The sequence below is a fragment of the Myotis davidii genome, unplaced genomic scaffold (assembly GCF_000327345.1).
Source record: "Myotis davidii unplaced genomic scaffold, ASM32734v1 scaffold149, whole genome shotgun sequence".
Classification (NCBI taxonomy): Eukaryota; Metazoa; Chordata; class Mammalia; order Chiroptera; family Vespertilionidae; genus Myotis; species Myotis davidii.
The window spans coordinates 3007683-3031082 of record NW_006352194.1 but is presented as its reverse complement, the minus strand read 5'-3'; the positions used below and the strand labels follow the sequence as shown (position 1 = coordinate 3031082).

The 23400-nt window shown below is 43.8% G+C and overlaps 1 protein-coding gene across 2 annotated transcripts in view; it reads left to right on the top strand.

The window, feature by feature from the left end:
- Nucleotides 1-470: 470 nt before the first annotated feature.
- RCAN3 (RCAN family member 3) overlaps nucleotides 471-23400 on the top strand; it is a 32823-nt gene continuing 9893 nt past the window's right edge. For both annotated transcript variants that reach the window (XM_015557258.1, XM_006777537.2), the window contains exons 1-3: nucleotides 471-481; nucleotides 5379-5386; nucleotides 7194-7448. In XM_015557258.1, the coding sequence (XP_015412744.1) occupies nucleotides 7254-7448 (195 nt within the window). In that variant the 5' untranslated portion in view covers nucleotides 471-481; nucleotides 5379-5386; nucleotides 7194-7253. The remainder of the gene's footprint in view (nucleotides 482-5378; nucleotides 5387-7193; nucleotides 7449-23400) is intronic.

Genomic DNA, 23400 nt, shown 5'->3' with positions numbered 1-23400 from the left:
GAGCACGGGGTGCGCAAAGTTACACCCAAACAACAACAGAAACGGTGAAAGGGAACATCTGGTGCGCAGATGCCCGGGAGGGGTGGGCACTCCGGTGCCCCCGACCCTGGCGATCCCCGGGCGTCCTGGCCTCCGGGGCCAGCCCCTCCCGTGCCCGGCGGGCGTCTCCCCTGGCAGCTCCGGGGTGGCGTCCAAGAAATGGCCCTCTCCTCCCCGTCGGCCGTGGTCTCAGACGGCGGCAGAACTTTTGAAAAGCAGACAGGCCCAACCTGCTGCTGGAGGCAGGGAAGGTGCTGTCGGTAAAAGCGAGGGGCCAGCAGTTGGAGCCCCCCGCCCCCCCGCGATGCATTACTTTTTCACTAACTTCTTGCAACTTGTCTGCTTCCATCTGCTGCCCGGACCGATGGAGCAGCGGTGCTGTTTTCAGGTGGCTTCCTTCGGGCTTCCGTGGGATTGGGAGTCTGTGTAAGGGAGCTGCTGAGTCCCTTGTTTCAGATCGAGGCTAGGGTGAAGGCGATGTTTCAGGGTGGTACCCAAAGCCCAAACTATTCACGCCCTCTTACGGAAAAACACCTGCTGGGCACACTACGTCTATCCTAACTTTCCCCAGAAATCTGCACTGGGTAAGAGAAGCAACGGACATATTTGTAGCTATGATTACATGTGATTTTTAATGATATCATTTTAAGGTTATTTCATTAGCTCTGGTTCTGTGTATTAAATTATAAGGACACAAACAGTATTGAGACTGAGGATGAAGATGTTTGTGTATCATGCAAATCTGTCCTTTTCGGTGGGGATTTTATCATAGTGTTCTAGAAGTGCACTTGGGGTGCAGGAAGACAATGAAAGGCCTGAAAACGAATAGCCCCCCCCCCTTTTTTTTTTAGCCATGCCATCAGTTTTACATTTTACTGGGTTGGCAAACCTTTTCTATCTTAGCTTGGGGAGAGATGTCAATGCTTTTAGTGAAAACAAGAGTTTTCCTACTATCTTCTTCTAGTCTATAATAATAAAAGGGTAATATGCTAATTAGACCAGACATCTTCCAGACTTCATTCCGGACGTCCTTCCTGACAAAGCCAGGGCCGGAGGGAAGCCCTGACTGACGTAGTTCAGGTGTTCACTTAGTTGAGAAGCGTATTCTTTTCAAAAGGAAATTTGGTGCTCGCTCCGGCAGCACATGTACTAAAATTGGAACCCTACAGAGAAGGTTAGCATGGCCCCCGTGCAGGGATGACACGCAAATTCGTGAAGCGTTGCACATTTTTAAAAAAAGGAAATGTGTTTTTTAATCCTGGAGGAGGTGGAATTTATCTTTTCTGGTCAGAACTTAAAATGCGAAGCCAAATCCATGTGCTCGACATTTTGCCTTGATGGATTACTTTTGTCACAAGGCTTGTTGTAGCAGAGCAGATGGTCATGCGACTTGGAGTTTTCCACTCATTTGATGTTTCCATGAAGAAACAATTTGCCGGAAGCCAGCCTCAGCTACAGTTGCACTGGAGACGATGCTAAACTTTGCTTGCAGAAGCTGGAGGGTATTGAGGCAGCCCTTTCTGTTGAACCAGTCAGTAGTCTGGTAAACTGAGGGACAGATTAGTCTTGTCATAGTTGATGTTGGGTCAGAGTTAGCAACAGCTCTAGTAATTGCAGCATGGACACAGTATCCTTTTGTAATTTTTTTCTTTGCCTTAATAAACCCAAGATACTTTTTACTTAACCAGCTGAGTTACCTTATAAAATGGGGGTTTTTTCCATGCGTGCTAGGATGGTCAGGTCTATCGGCTGACTTTGATCATATCTCTTTCTATTAAAATCTAACAGCACGGCCAGGGTGGCTCATTGTTTGAGCATTGACCCATGAACCAGGAGGTTGCTGTTTGATTTATGGTCGGACACATGCCCAGATTACAGACTCAATCCCCAGAAAGGGAATTTATAATGTCAAAAATTATGAAATGAATAACTTAAGCTATAGCTAAAAAAATCTCATGGCTTGTCTTTAGCAAGGGAACCATCACCTGAATGGTAATGTCTCTAATACTGCATGTAATGAATTCCAACATAAAATTTTGTGAGGCCTTTTTGAGCCCGTTCTCTGATTTTAAATCTTTAAACGTTTTCCCACTGGAGCCATATTACTACTGCCAGTGGTTGCTCCAGAACTGGTTTTATGGATAGGTCTGTGCTTGAACGGTTTTCTTAAAATGATACAAAGTGTTAGTTTTACTTTTGTAGGCATTTTGTTGCTTGGAATTAGATCATTTGGGTATGTATTTTTCTCATTTTATTCTTTTAATATCAAGTACACCTGTGGTTCTGCTAGCATTTGAGTCCTTTCCGCCCAATAATGCATTGACATAGATTGTGCCTATATAAAAATCATTATTTAGCATTAACTATATACAACGCATTATTCTGAGCACTTAGTATATATTCTTTCATTTAATTCTTTTAATATCCAAGGACTGTTATTATTCCCACTAGAGGCCCAGTGCATGAAATTCGTGCACAAGTAGGGTCCCTAGTGGCTGCCTGCGGCTACTCCCTCCCTTCCCCCAGCTGGCCCCACCCCTTGGTCAAACTCCTGGACGAACTTCTGGTCAAGGGGACAATTTACGTACTATGCTTTTATTAGGACTAGAGGTCCGGTGCACGAAATTTGTGCACAGAGGGGAGGGGGTGCCTCAGCCCAGCCTGCACCTTCTCCAATCTGGGATCGCTCTCACAATCTGGGACTGCACCTGGTTTCCCCCAACTGCCCTCCCCTGCCGGCTGATCTCGCTCCCAACTGCCCTCCCCTGCTGGCCTGGTTGCCCACAACTGCCCTCCCCTGCCAGCCATCTTGTGATGACATTGCGCAACGCCACCCAGGCTTTTATTATATAGGGTAGGATTTTATAGTTGAGGAAACCAAAAGGGAAGCAAAGCAAACAGGGGAGCCAGAGTTTAAACCTAGAAAAGTCTGATTATGGAGCCTGATACTGGTCTGGTGGGGTAGACTTAAAGACTGTTCAAACTTGTTTACAGTTACTGTAGTAGTTCATCAATCCATCCTTTTAAACTGTATCAAATATGCAGTAATGTATAAGTGAAGAAAATATAACAAGACTATAAAGATTATTGAACTATCTCGGAACAAAAGGCAAATAATTTAACAATCTAAAAAAAGTTGAAGAGAAAATAGCTATAAAAGACATTGGGATAACAGAAAATTTGAATATAGGCTCTGATTTAGATAATAGTATTATATCAATGTTAAATTTCCTGGTTTTGTTCATTGTAGTGTGGGATAAGTTAGAAAATGGTATTCTTACACACTGAAGTATTGGGGAGTTAAGGGGGCACACATCTTACTCTCAGTGATTCAAGGGGGAAGTATATATATAAAAATAGAGAGACTGATTTTTAAAATAGGCAAAAATGTAAGTAATGGTAACTCTGGGTAAAGAGTATACAGGAATTCCTTGTATTATTCTTTTTTAAAAATATATTTTTATTGATTTCAGAGAGGAAGGGAGCGAGAGAGAGAAACATCAGTGATGAGAGAGAATCATTGATCGGTTGCCTGTTGCATGCCCCACACTGGGGATCGAGCCCGCAACCTGGGCCTGTGCCCTTCACCGGAATCAAACCCGGGACCCTTCAGTCTGCAGGCTGACACTCTATCCACTGAGCCAAACCTGCTAGGGCCCTTGTACTATTCTTAAAACTTTTCTGTTTGAAATTATAGTCCCTCCAAAAAAGTTACCCAAAAACACAGGTAGAAAACAGGAAATGAAGGTGTAACCTTCTAAGAATTTTTTTTCTAGTCAGGTGAAGCATTGTTTCCTGTGCCCTGATTTTTTTTTTTAAGGGGTTAGAGGAAAGACTGAAACAAACAAAAAATCTTATCAGAAATAACTTGACTTTCTCAGATTTCAAAATCTAGCCATTCAGAGCTCCCCGACTCAACAAACCTCCAACAAAAACGGGCACAGTATTTTCCTCACCTCTTTGTAATAGGTTGGAGGTAGCGGGAGATTCAAAACACGAGGGCCTCTAGGAACTAAGATACAAAGACGGTCCACCTTCAGAGACACTGAAAGTTGAGTTGGGTTGGTATATCATCTCCCTGCCTAACACCTTCAATGGCATGCCGATAGTGACTGGATCTCCCCTCAGAGCTCTCTGGCCTTGTTTTCACGGGTTCCTGGCTCCTACCCACCTTCCTAATAACTTGGTCTCATGGCGCCCCCACCAAGCGGGTACACTCAGGCCACACAGGATTACTCGTTGTCTGCAGACACTGACCTTTGTCCCACTGCCTTTGCCCTTGGACGGCTTTGCTTGGAAGGCGCTCCTGTTCTTTCCCTGCTGAAATCCTGTTCATCCTTTCAGTCTCGCCATAACCTCCTGGGAGTCCGTCTCTCATCTCGCAGAATTATGTTTTCCTTTGTCTATGCTGCCCTACCCGTGGTGTAAACACAGCGCTATTGCTTTCGTCCAGCAATCCTTATTGAGCGTCTCCTGTAAGCTGGAAGCTGTGCCAGGGACTGGGACTCAAAGGCAGTCACGGTCTGGTAGCTAGGGGTGAGTCGTAAGCAAAGAGTCATAAGGTACGTACATAACAGAACAATAAACCAAGTGCTAAGAGAGCTCGGGACTCCACTGACAACGTCGTCTTGAAGAAAAGATTAGTGACAACCACAACTAGATACGATTTCCCCTCATCAGGTTCCTTTCCAGATTGGAGATTTCCAGCACAGCAATCCAATGAAGTGAATACGTGTAAAGCAATTGTAGTACCCGTAGGCCACCCAGGTAGAATTACTCCATAGAAAGCTAAAAATAGAAGCCTCTAGAGCCCAGGGGAGGGAGGGGGAGTCTGGATGTGTCAATCACACAGAGCGGTGTGTACATATGTCTCTCTTCTCTGCGTCCAGCGCGGCCAGAGCGGGTCCGGGTGCCTTCCCAGGCGCTCTACAGCCGTGTGCTTAGGCAGGAAGACCGGGGCCAGATCCCCGTCTTAGGGGGTCGTGTGCTCTTTCCAAACTCCCCATCCCCTTCATGGCCCAAGATTCGGCCCTTGCTTCCCCTCGACTTTGGTGACATCCGTCCTGGCTTAGGCATCATTGTCCGAAAGGAGAGACAGTGTTGATACACACTGTGTGTGCACCACAGGAGGCAAGAAACAGTAAAGTTGGGAAGCGCTGATGGTGAAGCGGTTAAATGCTTGGGTATGGCTCAGACAGCGCAGGCAGAGGAAGACGAGGAAGAGGATGGGGAGGAAACCTCAGAGAGACAAGTTGTAAAGGGTGAGTGGAGAAAGAGGAGCCGGTGATAAAGGCAGCGGGGAGGAAGGAGAGGCAGGAAGGACGGGGACCCGAGGGCAGGGGCACAGGTGGTTTCGGAGTGCCTGGGGGGGTGGCAGGGCCTCCTGCGGCAGAGGTGGGCTGAGGCCTGAAATTGGGTTCCAACTCTTAGGAAACCATTGCTGTCCACGGTGGAGGCGGTGTCAATCAAAAGGTAGTGACAGAAATCCAGCCACCCTGAATTCAGGAGGGGCTGGAGTTGAGGACGTGAACACAGCAAAGACGTGACTGTTTCCAGGAAGTTGGTAGGAAATCGGAAGGACAGACTGAGAGAGGTAGACTGACGGACAGGAAGGTCCACTCTGAAAGGGTTTACTTCACTACAGGCTGGGTGGGGACGGGAGTCTTGAACAGGTGTATTTGCCGAGGAAAAGGGACCGATGGAGAAGGAGAAATGGGAAGTATAGGAACCGGCTGAAGGACACGGGCCTTCAGGATGGTCTGTGTTGTTGAAGACATTCCTTTTTTTTTTCCTGCTCTGCGAGGGCCCCTTGAGGAAAGGAGCCAGGTCTTACGTACCTACTGTCCCTAAGGATCCCTGCGCACAGTAGGCATTCAGAAAATGTTTCTTCAAGGGAGGAAAGATTTTACCTTTAAAAATTAGTCTTTCCTGTTTGATGTAGTAGAATAACAACAAGACCACTGTTTCTGTCCTATAATTAACGTCCTGTAGTGTGCTCTAATATAAGCCATATGTTTGCAGCCTTATGTTCTTTGAAATAAGAGGGACACTAAACTGAGTATTATTGAGGTAGTAGTAATCATGATCCCTTAACTTTTCTGTGCTTGAAATTTCTTGAATTCTGTATCAGCATCTTCAGATGTGTTACTGCACTGGTTCTCAACCTTGGCTGCACATTAGAATCACCTGGGAATCTTTTTAAAATCCTGATTTCTGGGCCTCATCCTCCAGAAATTCTGTTTCTTTGTTACAAATGTGGCCCCCACCCCAGAACAAAGAAACAGAATTTCCAGAGGATGAGGCCCAGAAAACGATTTTTAAAAGATTCCCAGATGATTCTACTGTGCAGCCAGGGTTGAGAACCACTGTGTTAGGGTGAAGGCACTCTGCTGGGTGGGTGTGGGGTGCAGTTCGTTGGAGGAGACGGACATGCACATGAACAGGACAGGCTCTCTCCCCCTGGTGAGCAGAGGGACTCGGTCAGCTCCATGCTTTGGGGTTAAAATTCTTGCTTTTTTAAATGTTCAGAAAAAGGACATCGTTTTGATTGTTGTCTATGACAGATGTTACCTACTGTAAATATTTCTAATATTAACAAGGACTGACTTCATATAGAACTTTCAGTTCTGTAACTTAATTCTTTGGGAGTATATCCCAAAAGAACAAGTCGGTTAACAGAGGTAACATCAGGTCCTCGCTGACCACATTTCAGGCTGCAGATGGTGCGTGAATCAGTGTGGGTTTCGTTCTGCTGTGCAGTTTCCATGTTGTAGACCTAAAACCCACAACAAATATGTGAAGGCAGTTCTGGTTCACATTTTCCTTCCCGCGGCTTGTACACTAGCGTACATATTGATGGTATCTCATTTTCTGTTATCTTTTTCCCCCTCGATTTCACTAGAAAACTTTTTCAGTTTTTTGGGGTTTTTTTTTTTGGTATTGTATCATTGCCAGTGAACTATATTACACAAAATATGCTAAGCAAATCAAATTAATGTATATAGAATTCATTTGTGAAGACTAATGAGCTGATTTAAATGCTGACTTATCTTTAGTGAATAAAACCGTTTCCCTTGATGAATTGCTGTCTTGAGAATTGATGGGAACATGGTTTGCTCAAAATCTTAACCTCTGTTGTTCTCTTTCTTTGACAGTAGATGCCTGGTAGGCATCTTAGAACTTTCGAAACAGAGAAGACCTGCTTTTAGGGGAAAATGCTGAGGGACACCATGAAATCTTGGGATGAGAGCCAGCCAGTCCTCTGTACCAGTGACCAAGAAGAGGAAGAAGAGATGGTTTTTGGTGAAAATGAAGATGACTTGGAAGAGATGATGGATTTAAGTGATCTGCCCACCTCCCTTTTTGCCTGCAGTGTCCATGAAGCAGTGTTTGAGGTGCAAGAGCAGAAGGTAGGCGCACGTCCTGCCTTTCCCTGCATTGGTAGTGTGTTGACGTATGTGGACTGGGGGGAACAGAGCAGATGGCTGCCGTTTGCAGAATCTGTTACTGGTCCATGACAAGTATGGAAAAGATGCATCAACCTTTATACATTTGCTGCCGCATTTTTATAGTGTTTTTTTTTTTCTTTTCATTTTATTTATAGTAATCTTGTAAGTGTCAGTCTGCAATAGAGAGGACATATTTCCTTCCCCACAAATATTTTGGGAACCACTGGTTTATAGTGAATCAGGTTTTATTAAGTGCATTTATTCATTCATTCACCCACTTCTGGAGCCTGTAGTTAAGAAAAAGCTACTGATTTTTAGTGTGGCTTCCTATTGGGAATAAATTCACAAAAAGTTCTTTTCTGGGGCTGATTAAATAATTAGGACTATGTGTGATTTCATTGTAATAGAATCTATATATATATAAAAGCCTAAGTGACCGTTATGACCGAATGACCGGAACAACCAGTTGCTATGACATGCACTGACCACCAGGGGGCAGACGCTCAACGCAGGAGCTGCCCCCGGTGGTCAGTGCGCTCCTGGAGCCAACCTCCTCTGGCCTGCAACCTCCCACAGTCCCTCCCCCCAGATGCAGGCCCCAATCACCTGATGAGGGCCAGGCCGGGGAATCGGGTGGGTGGCAGTGGGGCTGGTGGCCAACCTCCCCCTGGCCGGCAGGCCCCAGTGACGGTGTGGTGGCGAGAGAAGGGGGCGGGGGGGCGGGGAACCGCGCGGTGGTCAGGCACCAAAAGCAGTGTTGGTGTCCAGCGCCCATTCCTTCCGCGCCCGGCCCAACGACTGTCGCCTCCTCTCCCGACCCTGCCAGGGCCTTCAGGTCCCAGTTGGCCTGGCCCCGATCAGCCTGGCCCCAGTCAGCCTTGACCGCTGACCAGGTCTAGGGACCCCACTTGTGCACAAATTTCGTGCACCAGGCCTCCAGTTGTTAATATTTCTTGTTTTACTTTCTACAGTTTGACTTGGGCAAAATGGTTATTTTTTTAAAGTCTGCTTTCCTTTAGTTCATTTATTATTTATCTGGAAAGAGAGAGGTTTTGTGTGTTTATTTTTCTGTCATGACCTCACAAAAGCCTATAGGTCTTAGTCCTGCCGAAGTAAAATATTTCTCCCATTGCTACAAATTTGGCATGTTTTGAGACTTCCTCTCACAGTGCTATCAGCAGACCTCTCAGTTTGTGTCTGTGACTCAACGTATTTTCCTCCCAGTGACTTCCCTGGAGCAGAACTCCATATAGTTTGACTCAGTACGTACTTGAGCGCCTCCACTGTGTAAAGCACCGTGCCAGTCGCCTCAGGGCACAGAGCAGGAACTGAAACCGCTTCTGCCTGAGACAGCTGACAGTCCTACAGTGAAGAGAAGTCGTTTGATGTACGATGGAATACCAGTGCCTTTAGAGACACTTGAAAGTACATTGGTGAGAGGATGACAACCAGTTGGCATAAAAGTTCTTATGGGGAGATGACGTTGGGGTAGAGCTGTCAGAGTCGGCTAGGAAGTTAGTGAGGAAAGGAAGGGGAATTCTGACCAGAGGGAAGAAAATGAACGAAAGAGCTGATTCGTGAAGACTGTGGACCAACCACTTCAGCGAGTAGTAAGCAGTTCCGTGTGGCTAGTGCATCGGTGAGATGTAGCCAAAGGCAAGAGAAATCTGGCCAGGGCCCTGGCTGGGTAGCTCAGGTGGTTCGAGCATTGTCCTGATTCGCCAAGGTGGCAGGTTTGATCCCTGTTCAGAGCACATACAAGAATCAACGAGTGAATGCATAAATAAGTGGAACAACAAATCAAACTTTTCTCTCTCTAAAATTAATAAACAATTTTTAAAAGAAAATTTATTTATTTTAAAGATATATTTTATTGATTTTGGAGAGGAAGAGAGAAGGGAGAGAGGTAGAAACATCAGTGATGAGAGAGAATCATTGATCGGCTACCTCCTGCATGCCCCATATTGGGGATCGAGCCCACATGTGCCTTGATGGGGAAGCCATCCATGACTTCCTGGTTCATAGGTTGACACTCAACCACTGAGCCACACTGGCCAGGTGAGAATTTATTTTCTTTAAAAAGAGAAATCGGGCAGGAAAGTGAGTGTGGGGCGCCCTGCAAAGCTCAGGACCTGGCCCTTCTGTGGTAAACAGCCTGAGCAACGGAGTGACGATCAGAATTACACGTTGGGAAGCTCACCTGACAGCATGTGGGGCAGCGTGGGGGAAGGAGAGCCTGCAGCAGGGAGCCAGTTAGGAGAGAGGATGCCGGGCCAGCAAACCCGCCTGGAGATGCTGCAGACCCAAAAGTGGAACAAGAGCGGGAATACAGCCGCCAATTTTTTATCTTTTGGGTTTGTTTTCATTTACAAATGCTGTTTTCTTTCCCATGTTCAGTCATAATATAGAAATTTTGAAATAATCCAATCCTAATTTTCTCATACTTCCTAAGAACTCTAGATTTTCATATAATTACATTAACTTTGTTTATTTGTTGGAGCACTTTAGATTTTGCTACTTGGGCAATTTCGAATTTGAGGTCAAATAAACTCATAGAGGCCTGGCCAGATAGCTCAACTGGTTAGAGGATGGCCCTGATACACCAATGTTGCAAGTTCGATCCCTGGTCAGGGCACATACAAGAATCAACCAATGAATACATAAATAAGTGTAACAATAAATCAATGTCTCTCTCTCTCTTTCACAACTTTCCTCTCTCTCTCAAATCAATAAATAAATTTTAAAAATACAACTTAGGTTTTTATAATGTAAGAACTAGGACTGTTTCCTCTCTTTTAGGTCTGTGTGTCTGAGGGGACTCAGTAAATGTTAATGCAAAGCAATGTTGTTGATGGGGACTAACTTTATTAAAAAATGCATATGGCTTTTGGATTATAGTCCCTTCGCAAAGTACTGCCCTAAAATGTCTCTACTGATCCGCTCACCATGGGACATTTGATCTGAGTGTTCTTTTTTTCTTTTTTTCTAGTTTTAAGGTTCTGTTTAATAATAAACAACATATAAAGTTACAAGGCAGATCACAGACTGAAAAAAATATTTTCAAACATAGAAATTATCGTGGATTAGTATACATGATATATATGCATATGTATGTGTGATATATATGTACATCTATCATATATATTATATACTAGAGGCCCGGTGCACGACATTCATGCTCTGGGGGAGGAGGGGTCCATCAGCCTGGCCTGCACCCTCTTGCAGTCTGGGACCCCTCAGGGGTCCTTAGCGCTGCCGCTGAGCTCGCCAGCCATGAGCCTAGCTTCTGGCTCTGTGGTACTCTCGCTATGGGAGCTCACTGACCACCAAGCGGCAGCTCCTGCATTGAGCATTTGCCCCCCCCCCCGGTGGTCAGTGCATGTAATAGCAACCGGTCATTTCACCGTTTGGTCAATTTGCATATTAGCCTTTTATTATATAGGATATGTATCTCCTATAACTCACTTTATTTTTATTTTGTTTTTTAATATTTCAAGAAAGATGATCTTAAATATAATGTTACATGCAGTACACCTTAATATCTCAAGAAAACCAACTTTAAATAATGTTACGTGCAATAAACATTAATATTTCAAGAAAAAAAGGATTTTAAGTATAATAATACTAGAGGCCCGATGAACAAAATTTGTGCAAGAGTAGGCCTTTGCAGCCCTGGCAGCTACCTCAGCCCTCGCAGCCGCAGCATCGTCCAGACGGTCGTTCTGCTGCTCGGCTGTTTAGTCGATTTGCATATTATGCTTTTATTATTATAGATTACCAAAACTGCACTAACAGTATGATATTACAAAAGTTGTAGGAAATATTAAAAATCTGCAAATAACAGGATTACTTCTATTATATTCTAAAATATTTTTTTCCTCTGGCTATATTTCAGAGTTGTTTTCTAATGATGGTGGTTGGGGTATATGAAAACGTCTCTACTTGCTCTCTTGGTCCTGCTTTTGGATCAGTGCCACTTAGCATCTAATGCAGTTCTCAGTACTCGGCAGCATCTATTAAATGTTTATTGAATGAATGGATCCCATAAGATGGTCATTGAGGATTAGTGCTGTGATGAAGAAACAGAAGTATCAGCTGAGTGAGGTTAGGTAATGCATCAGAGATTTCATCTGAAATTATGAGCTCAGATACACTGGCCCAAATTCCTTTGTGGTCTGTATAATTATATGTACAATATAAATCTTTCTATCAAGCATTTGGTTCTTCACCCTCCATTTGAAGAAGATTGTTATGTAAGAAAAGTTAAATGGTCTTTGGAAGTTAACTGGATACACTGATTCTCTGGTGTTTAGGCTAAATCAAGTGCATGTTTTCTGACACAACCTTCAATCCAGAAGAAGTAAGTCCTTGTATGAGAAAGTAATTTGTTTTAAATTTGGGAATTGAAAAAGGGATTTAGAGGAAGAATGTTTCTGTTTAGTGAACTGTATTTTTGATAGGGCCTTGGATGTAATAAGATTTCAGTAAATACTTGTTTAATTGAATTTGTAGTGCTATTCTGGCTATAAATAAATGGAAAACCATACTATGTCCATGAGCTGGACGATTTAATATTGTTCAGATGTCAGTACCACCAAAAGCAACCTACAAATTCAATGCAATTCCTATCAAAATCCCAATGACATTTCTTGCAGAAATAGAGTAACTCATTCTAAAATTCATATGGAGCCTAACCAGTTTGGCTCAGTGGATAGAGCGTCGGCCTGCGGACTGAAGGGTCCCAGGTTCGATTCCGGTCAAGGGCATGTACCTTGGTTGTAGGCACGCTCCCAGTGGGGAGTGTGCAGGAGGCAGCTGATCGATGTTTCTCTCTCATCGATGTTTCTGACTCTCTATCCCTCTTCCTTCCTCTCTGTAAAAAAAATCAATAAAATATATTTTAAAAAATTCATAAGGAATCTCAAGAGACCCCCAACTAGCCAAAACAATCTTGAAAAAGAACAAAGTTGGAGGGCTCACACGTCCCGATTTCAAAACTTAGTGCAAGCCCTAATCAGTTGGGCTCAGCGGATGGAGCGTTGGCCCATGGACTCAAGGGTCCTGGGTTCGATTCCGGTCAAGGGCATGTCCCTTGGTTGCGGGCACATCCCCAGTGGGGAGTGTGTAGGAGGCAGCTGATTGATATTTCTCTCTCATCGATGTTTCTAACTCTCTATCCCTTTCCCTGCCTCTCTGTGAGAAATCAATAAAACATATATTTTTAAAAAAACTTAGTGCAAAGAGACAGAGGTCAAAACAGTATGGTACTTATATGCCAATTATATCTTAATAAAAATAAAAAATAAACCAGTGAGGTACTGGCATTAAGACAGACATATTGCCCTGGCCTGCATTGTTCAGTGGTTAGAGCATTGGCCTACCCACCAAAGAGTTTTGGGTTAGATTCTGGTCAAGGGCATGTACCTGGGTTGCAGGTTCAATCCCTAGCCCTGGTCAGGATGCATGTAGGAGGCAACCAATCATATCGATGTTTCTCTCTCTTCCTCTCCCCCCCCCCCGCCTTTTCCTCCTTTCCCCCCCCCCCTCCTTTTCCCTCTGAAAATCAAAGGGAAAAATATTCTCAGGTGAGGATTAAAAAAAAAAAAGACAGATAAATTGACCAATGGAATAAAATAGAATAGAGTCCCAATAAATGAACCCTTGTGTATATTGTCAAATGATTTTTAATGATGTTGCCAAGACCATTCAGTAGGAAAAGAGCAATCTTTTCAACAAGTGGTGCTGGGAAAACTAGATATTTACATGCAAAAGAATAAAGTTGGACCCTTACCTTGTACTATATACAAAAATTAATTCAAAGTGGATCAAAGACCTAAATGTAAGAGGTAAAATTCTTAGAAGAAGCACAGGAGAAGAGCTTTTTGACATTGAATTTGGCATAATTTCTTGGATATGACACCAAAAGCTCGGGCAACAATAGAAAAAGTAAATAGGACTTCATCACAATAAAACATGTGTGCATCATCATCCGTAATACTTTCAACAATAAAGATACATTTTTTTTAAAAATGTGTGCATCACACCTTGCTGGTGTGGCTCAGTGGTTGAATGTCGACCTATGAACCAAGAGGTCACTGGTTTGATTCCCAGTCAAGGCACGTGCCCAGGTTTCGGGCTCAGTCCCCACGGGGGTGTATGTAGGAGTCAGCTGATTGATGACGTTTCTCTCTAATCAATGTTTCTACCTCTCTATCCCTCTCCCTCTCTAAAAATATAAAAATAAAAATGTGTGCATCAAAGGTTACTATTAAGTGAAAAGGCAACCTACAAAATGAGAGAAAACATTTTCAAATCGTATGTCTGGTAAGGGATTAATATCCAGAGTATATGAAAGAGCTCCTAAAACTCAACAACAACAAAAAACAACCCAACTGAATAATGGGCAAAGGACTTAAATAGACATTTCTCCAAAGAAAATGCATAAATCACCAATAAGTACATGAAAATATGTTCAACATCACTAATAATTAGGGAAATACAAATCAGAATCACAATGAGATAACTACTTCACACCCATTAGGAGGGCTATTATAAAACATTATAAAGACAGAAAAGTGTTGGCAAGGACGTGGAGAAATTGGAACCCTTATGCACTGCTGGTGGGAATGCAAAATGGTGCAGCTGCTGTGGAAAAGCGTGGCGGTTTCTTAAAGAATGTGAGCATCACCCAGGCTGGTTGGCTCAGTCGGTTAAGCATCATCCTGTGCTCCAAAAGGTTGCTGGTTCAATTCCCAGTCAGGGCCCATACCCAGGTTGGAGGTTTGGTCCCTGGCCAGGTTGAGTATAAAGAGGCAACCGATCGATGATTCTCTCATTGATGTTTCTCTCTCTCTCTCTTTCTCTCCCTCCCTCCCTGTCTCCCCCTCCCCTAAAATCAATAAAAACATGTTTAAAATATTTTTTAAACAGAATTTAAGCATAGGACTACCATATGATCTAGCATGTGGACACCCGCCTCACCCCGCCTGTGCTCCAGCACCCCATGCCAGATGACCCCTTCCTTACCCCACATGGACTGCTCCGGGCCACTGCAACTCTCCACTTCCCATCAGCATGGACACACTTGCCTTACTTGGCCTCACCTAAAGGCTTGTGGACTGAATGTTCAGGAGGAGGAAGTATGCCTTATTCTTCTTAAAAGAACAAGTAGTACATTTAGCCCTAACCAGTTTGGCTCAGTGATAGAGTGTCATCCCGTGAACTGAAGAGTCCCAGGTTCAATTCCGTTCATGGGCATATACCTCAGTGGCACGCTCAATCCAGGCCCTGATCAGGGCGCATGCGGGAGACAACCAATCGATGTGTCTCTCTTACATCACTGTTTCTCTGTCACCCCCTTCCTTCCACTCTCTCTAAAAGTCAAGGGTGAGGGTTAACCAAAAACATAAAATAAAAGCACACAAGCATTTTTTAAAAATAATAATACGTTTAAGTTTCCAGGGTTGTTTCTGGCATTTTCTCAAATCTACATGTCTTTGGAAAGGTGGGTCCCTAATTGAAATATCACCTTCATCCTCTAATGTTCATGAAGGAAACACCACTAAGAAGAAGACAAACTTCTACCCTGGAATGCAGTGCACAATCAGCATGTGTTTCTCAGCACCTGGGATAGTGCCGGACCTGCACGAATGAGTGAATGGATGAACAGTGAGAAAGAATCCAAGACAGATCTGCATGGAGACCAAAGAAATGGAATCTTCAGATTACTGCCATCACTGAGCACATGGGCAAGACCAAGAAGCAAACATGTTTTGATCTTTGTGCATAACTGACCTCAGTGGAGAATTCCGTCTTGCTGCTCCACATTTTCCTGTGTGCTTTAATTAAAAACTTCCTATCAGCCATTTCCATCTGCTTTAGGTGGCTTATCATTCTCCTTAGCCAGCTTGGCACCATGAATACAGGAAGAGCAAAGCATTTTCAGTGCCCTCATCAAACAGTTGATTTTATTTTTTAAAATATATTTTTATTTCAGAGAGGAAGAGAGAGAGAGAGAGAGAAATATCAACAATGAGAGAGTCATTGATTGGCTGCCTCCTGCACACCCCACATGGGATCGAGCCCACAACCTGGGCATGTGCCTTGACTGGGAACCAAACCATGACCTCCTGCTTCATAGGTTAACACTCAACCAGCACAGTTGATTTTAATAAATAGCAAACAAGCCCTGGCCGGTGTGGCTCGGTTGAGTGTTGTCCCATGCACCAAAAGGTCACTGGTTCGATTCCCGGTCAGGGTACATGCCCAGGTTTCGAATTTGACCCCCAGTTGGGGTGCATATGAGAGGCAACCAATCGATGTTTCTCACATCTTTGTTCCTCTCCCTCTTCCTTCCTCTCTTTCTAAGATCAATTTAAAAATTAAATAATAATAATAATAAACAGCTAACAAAACAAAAGAGCAAAATTAATAAGTTTAAAAGCCACTGAAGTGAAAACTATATTCTTTCAATGTGTGGAATTTGAATATAACTACTACCAAAAAAATCCCTGCTATCTTCTCCCTCAATTCAAGTCCCAAGTTCATAGCAGAGTGTCAACAGTGTCATAACAGAGAAGCTTTCAAGGGCCAGGGTTCAGAGGTCAAGTTCTGAAGAGTCCTGGGAAGATAGACCCTGATCTCATTAATCAGAGGTGCACAGTATCACCCACTGAGTGCGAGTCTCCTGGGAGGGCACGTCTCCCACCCGACTGCTCCAGCAGGGGGATGCCTCTATTGGCAGCCCCCATGGTACCTGCTGTCTAGTTCATGTGGTGTCATCCCCGTGCATTCACCTCCTGCCAGGGGAGTCCACACCATGCAGAAGAGCGCCTGTTTTTGTTACCACAAATAGCAAGTGGACTATTGCAGCAGCTCTACCCTGTATCTGTTCATAATAGCATTCGTGCTCCCAACTTACTGTTCTGAGAGCTTTAAGTGTTCACTCTTCCTGTCCTCAGCAGTAACCCAATGAACTGGGTGCTTTTATTACCCGCATCAGCAGGTGAAGAAACTGTAGGTACAGCTTGCCCAAGGTCACGGCTGTATAATAGAGCCAGGAGCCAGCCTCAGACAGCCTAGCCCCAGAGTCCTGTGACTGGAGAAGGTACATGCCTGGTAGAAGCCAGAAGACCTTCCTGAAGTTACCTGTCCAGGTTGCGGTTTGCTCCTGAGGTCTTTCCTTTGTGGTTTCAGAACGAGGACGTGAACGTTCTGTTACTGGATGCAGAAAGGAGTCTTTTGTCCATGCTCATAGCCGAAGAGCAGGGAGCTTCCCGTTCTCAAGGATGGGCAGTGTCCTCCGCATCCTCTCTCAGGTGTGGAGGAGGGTTTAGTCCAGTGATGGCGAACCTATGACACGCATGTCAGAGGCAACACGCGAACTCATTTTTTTTGGTTGATTTTTCTTTGTTAAATGGCATTTAAATATATAAAATAAATATCAAAAATATAAGTCTTTGTTTTACTATGGTTGCAAATATCAAAAAATTTCTATATGTGACACGGCACCAGAGTTAAGTTAGGGTTTTTCAAAATGCTGACACGCCGAGCTCAAAAGGTTCGCCATCACTGATTTAGTATGTTCATCGGTGTGAGTGCTGTGTCCCCAGCGTCACAGAAAAAACCACCACGTTGGCCACATTGTCTGGGCCAGTGGAGCATCTACAGGCTGGCACGCACCGTCCTGAGGCTGGACGTGAAGTTCAAGATCAGGGAAAAGGGGCTTCCCTAATCTTTCCTCCTCATGGACAAGGAGAACAAGAAGGGGAAGTGAAGGTTCAGGTACTCATCCTGGAGCGTGGACGCACAGCCCGCTGGGCAGCCGGCATTGATAGATGGTACTGACTTGGACAACGGAAACCTGAGTGCTGGGAACTGAAACTCTTTCCTTTTCCTGTACATGGTTTTCAGAGGAAGAACCCACGTGTGTGCTTTTTCTCATCTTAGATCAAAACTGTATGTTTGAGCCCTAGCCAGTTTGGTTCAGTGGATAGTGTCGGTCTGTGGACTCAAGAGCCCCAAGTTCAATTCTGGTCAAGGTTGCAGGCTCAATCCCCCGTAGGGTGGGTGCAGGAGGCAGCCACTCAATGAGTCTTTCTCATCATTGATGTTTCTGTCTCTCTCTCCCTATCCCTTTCTGTTTGAAATCAATTAAAAAATATATATTTTTTAAAACCTGTATGTTTGAGTCCAACTGCCTGGATGAGTTTGCAAGCCTGTTTGGTGAGCCATCTTGAGTCTGGATGAGGTAATTTGCCCGCCTGTAACCTGACTGCCTCTTCGAGATGCCCACCAGCCAGCTCAGAGAGGGGGCGCCTTGCCCAGGAGGCAGAATGCTCTCTCCCCTGTTCTGTTTCATCCGCACTTTCCTCCAGGGGCTTTGTCATCTGTCTTCTCTGCGCTTTTCAGTAAACAACCAAAAACACCTTTAAGCCAAAGTTGGGAGAGCCTTGCTTCTAGTGGGGGATGGTCTAGATCTGGCCTCTCATTCGTCCTCACAGCTATGGTTTGAAGATTGTGCTCTCCCAGTGATGCCCCAGAATACCAACGGACAGGTGCTCTTGCTGACCCGTGGGCTGCAGGTGGCCTGCAGGGCTTGAGCATCATTGATTGAGTGCCGTTCCTTTGGATCTGAGAGAGGGAGGGAGGGGGAGACAGAGACGGGCTCTGTAGAGACTCCTCTGGTAGACACCCTGTCTGCTGCCCACGCAGCTTAGCTATTAATGTAATTGGGTGGTAGCTGCGGTTGCAGAGCGCATTCCCCTCCTTAAGTGGCAGGCTGGGCTGTTGAAGTGTTTTGAGGCCAGCAATTGGCCCCAAACGGCTTAAAAATGACTTCTGCATTGTGCACACATCTGCCCTGCAAGCAGTCATAGGAGAAAAGGGAGACATTTTTATAACCGGAATTATTACTAGCAATTGTTATCCTATAGCAGTTACTACTAGCAGTGTGTTTGTCCTAACTGAAGATGGAAAATAGATGATCGAAGCCACCTTCCTCTGCTCTCAGCCAGATCTGTGGTTGCCACATGTGGGGCTCTGGCCTCCACAGGCTGCACAGCAGTGCTGAGGCCAGGCGCTCCCTCTGTCTTTGCAGCTGGTGTGGCCACCTCACCCCATATCTTCTCTTGTTTTCCCTTATACTTTTTTAAAAACTAATTTGGCAAAACTCACAATAAAATGTATGCATCTTAAGTATGCACTTTGGTGCATTTTGACAGTATCTGCTCATGTAACCAAAACTCCAATGAGGAATATTTTCATCCCCACGCTCATACCAGTCTCTAGTTTGTTCCCACCAAAAATGATTTCTCATTGGTTTGACCACCTCCTTGTAGATGGTATAGGGTATATTTCAGGTCTGGGGGGTGGGGGGATGATAGTCCTTGAAGAATTTATGTTCCAATAAGGCAGAGTATCTATCTGTATATATAAAAGGCTAAGTGACCAACCGTCTGTCTGACCAACCGGCCAGTACATATGATGCATATGATGCGCACTAGCAATCTAAAAATAAACATTGACTCGCGCATGCGATACATAGAAAGCTCTCACTGGCGCCAGTCACACGCACTGTTTCGATCTGTCATTGTCGATCATGAATTTTGTTGTTTTTGTAGTTATAGAGAAAGGGTGAATAGTGACCTACTAGTCCTATCTAATAAAGAGGTAATCTGCTAATTGACCCTCACGCCGTCGCAAAGATGGCGGTGCCCACAGCCAATAAGGAGGGAATATGCTAATTGACTGCCTCACCCTCAAAGGTGGTGGTGCCCACAGCCACAAGATGGTGGTGCCCAATCCCCTCAGCCCCACTGGGGCAGCAGGCATGTGGCAAGGCTGGGCCCGCTCCCAGGTGGGCCCGGCCGCCCTGCGTGCCTGCCTCCAGAAATGCCATGTCATAAATTAAAATTGAAAGTGGGTGCAATCATCATGCTACTGAGAAATCTTAATAGTAAATGGCGTCTTTGTAAGGGTACTAGATTTATTACCAAAAGTTGGCAACCTAACATAATCGAAGCTGGAGTATTAACAGGATCTGCTGAAGGAGAGGTTCTGATTCCAAGAATTAATTTGTCCCCGTCTGACACTGGCCTCCCATTTAAATTAATTCGAAGACAGTTTCCCGTGATGCCAGCATTACGAAGACTGTTAATAAATCACAAGGACAAACTCTAGACAGAGTAGGAAGAGTCCTCACTGAACCCATTTTCGGACGTGGTCAGTTATATGTTGCCTTCTCTCGAGGTCAAAGAGCATGTGACGTTAAAGTTGTAAATACTTCATCACAAGGGAAATTAGTCAAGCACGCTGAAAGTGTTTTTACTCTTAATGTGATGTACAGGGAGATATTAGAATAAGTTTAATCAATTTATCAATCATTGTTTTTATCAATGTTGTTTTTATATCATCTTTGTTGTTATATCTTTTTTGTTATATCTTGTTATTTATTTATTAATCAATTTATATAGTATTTTCATATACATTTTACTAGTTTTTTTTCATCTCTGACACTTCTATTATGGAGAAAGTGTAAATAGTGATATTAAAATATTTCTTCTAAGTAATTTCCTTTCAATGTGCACAAATCCATGCACCAGGCCAGTAGTATATTTATAAACATGGTAACCATTAAAACAGAGAAAAATAAATATTGAATAGGCAGTTTTTTTTAAATTTTAACTCATTTTTTAAATTTTTATTTTTTTATTTATTTTTAAATTTTATTTTATTGTTTAAAGTATTACAAATAGTAGTACATATGCCTTCTTTTCATTTTTGTGCTTCCTTATGGTGTTAAAGGCAATATACATGGCCTATAGGCCAAAGGTTATAGGAGGATTTAAGATGTGTGTGTCTGCTCCCCTCTAGCACTTCTGGGCTTAGTTCTGGAACTTGTGCTCAGATGGTCAGAGTCACGTTTTTAATTCACCAGGCCTGGAAGCAGGTGCTTTTTTCTGACCGGGAGGTCTGTCCCTTCGGCTGTTTAGTCAAGCAGTGATCCTAGGAGGTCCCCAGGCAGGAGCAGAGACTGCCTCTGGCACCGAGGGGCCTGCAGCCTCTGGGTGCTGGAGAGACGGAGTTCCTCTCAGGTCCGCAGAAAGACAGAGGGTGTGAAAACCTCTCGCCTGAAGTTGCCAGAGATCATTCCCTGCTGCATGGCTCCTTCTCCACAATGAAATTGTGCCTCTTAATGTGCAGGAGTCGGTGGGGGCCCCAGGCTTTGTTAGTCCAAGGCAAAAAGTACAGCAAATTGTTCTCATAATTTGTTCCTCAGTGGCGTTATTAAAGCTCTCCTCTGCTTCGATGGGGAACAGAGAGTAGTTCCAGAAAGGTCCCTTCGCTGCCGTCCTCGTCCTTTCTCCTTGTATCTGACCTTCCCGTAAGCCCTTGTCCACCCTTCTCCTTCCGTGAGTTTAATAAGCCTCTTGCCCAGCTACGGGTACTCTTCTTGAACCCCCAAGAAAGTTGTGGGTTACATGTTGTCCTTGCATATTTTAGGTGCAGGTTATCTGTAGTCATTTTTACTGCTGATCATTATACAGGTGACTTCCGCCTACGGAGGCTGGCAGCTTCTGGTCTGCATTTTGTGGGAAACGTATTTTATGTAACAGGAAAAGCCTCAGGGGTTGGTTTTTAGGCTGAATTACACTAAGTGACCGCTGAGAAAGCAGGGTGGCCAGTGGTTTAGATGTTATGGGGTATCCATTATCTTATCAGAAGTAAGTGTGCCACCATCACCCTTTTACAGGACAGTATTAATTTTTCATCATTAGAGAATTCAGAAACTTACCAATGTGAATTATTTATTTCTAAAATAATTCCAGGGAGAAAGATCATTGCTTTCTGAACTGAGTTATATTTGTCATGACTTATTTGTCACAGTAATCTGCAGTCCATGTCTGTGGATTACGTCCTCCTCTGAGCTTCCGCCAGGTGGTCAGGGACAGCCTAGGAAAGGCATAGCTGTCAGCTAAGGGCTCGTATTTTTTTTCCTCAAATAGTTTTGCCTCCACATTAATTTTTCGTGTTTTATGCAGCACCTCACACTAGAAGTCACATATTTTCATAAACCATATTTATGCTATACCAAGGGAAACAGGGATGTGAAGGAGGGGGAAAGAGCTAAGAAAACTTAAAAAGCTTACTTATCAACTCTTACATGGCTTTGTTTTTTAATAAATCTCAACCAGCTCACAGGTGTTGGAATTTAGAAGAGAGAGGCCCATATCACCCACTGCTGTCATCTGCTTCTCACATTCAGTCACAGTGTATTTCTGGAATGGTAAAAAAAAAAAATTTGTTTTGAAAGGAAAAAGGAAGAAGCATGTGATTATCAAGTAGCTGTGGAGTTTGCAAGAGAGCTTTTATTATTGTTTCTAGAAATATTCATTGTTGAGGGGAGTTAGGAATAAATACAGGGTCCTTTTACCCCGGGAAAGGAAGATTGTGTTATGTGCAGAATTACAAAATACTAATCTTTCATAAACCATGCTCCATTAATTCTTCCTTAGTTTCCACTTTCATTGTGTTTCGTGATCATGTTTCTTAACTGGCTCATGTGAGAAATTTAATATTTACTTAGTATTCAAGATATGTTGAAAGTAAGCATCTACCAAGCATCGATTAAGAATTAAATGGAATTTCACAAAATCTCAATTCTAATTGTTTTTAAAAGTGATAAAGCCAGCCATCTTTGAAATAGATGCTGAGGAAACTACGAAAAGTGCCTGGAAATATTACTAATTATTAGTATTTAATATATTTACGTGTTTATATTTAAGAACTGGCATGCTATTTTTAAATCCTTACTATCTCTATAATGTTATTTATTTGTCCACATTACATTAATATGTAGAAATAGTATAGTACATAAGAATAGGGTTGATTGGTACCTCTCACCTCCCCTTGTAATACATTGGGAATCCAGCCTTAGCACCACGTCTGTCATGCAATTGGTTGCCTAATTCCAACAGCACTAGACAAATCATGGTATGGCTCCATAGTGGAATACTATACAGCAGTGAAAAAGGATGGCTTACAGTTACACACAACAACAAGGAAGAACTTAGAAGCAAAATGTAGAGAAAAACGAGCTATTGAAGAATACATACAACATTACCATATCTTCAGGCATATAAATAAGTGTAAAACCATAAGAAAAGCAAGGGAGCGATGAGCACAAACTCTAGGAATGGTTACTTGGAAGGAGGAAAGGAGCAAGATGGGGGAACAAACAGCTGTCACACTGGAGACTTCAAAACAGTAGGGATATGCTTGTTCTAAAATTATACATGTTTGTCATTTTTTTATACCTTACATGTATTTTATAATACATTACATTTATTTTATAATTTGAATCTATACAATCCTATATAATAAGAGAGGGATATGCTAATTAGCCCAGATATGCTAATTAGTCACAACCAGTATGCAAATTGATCATCACTCCAACACACAAGATGGTTGTCCTCATGTGGTCAAAGATGACCTGCAGGGGAGGGCAGTTTGGGGCAACCAGGCCTGCAGAGGAGGGCAGTTGGGGGTGACCGGGCCAGCAGTGGAGGGCTGTTAGGGGCAATCAGGCCAGCAGGGGAGAAGTTAGGCATCAATCAGGCTGGCAGGGGAGTGGTTAGGGGGTAATCAGGCTGGCAGGCAGAAGCGGTTAGGGGCAATCAGGCAGGCAGGCTGGTGAGAGGTTGGGAGCCAGCAGTCCCAGATTGTGAGAGGGGTGTCCAACCGCTGGTCGGACATCCCCCGAGGGGGTCTCCAATTGGAGTAGGTGCAAGCTTGGCTGAGGGATACCCCTCCCTCTGTGCCTGAATTTCATGCACTGGGCCTCTAGTCTAAATATATAAAAAAACTTCTAGAGGACTTTAATGGAGAGATCAACAACAATACAGTCATAGCC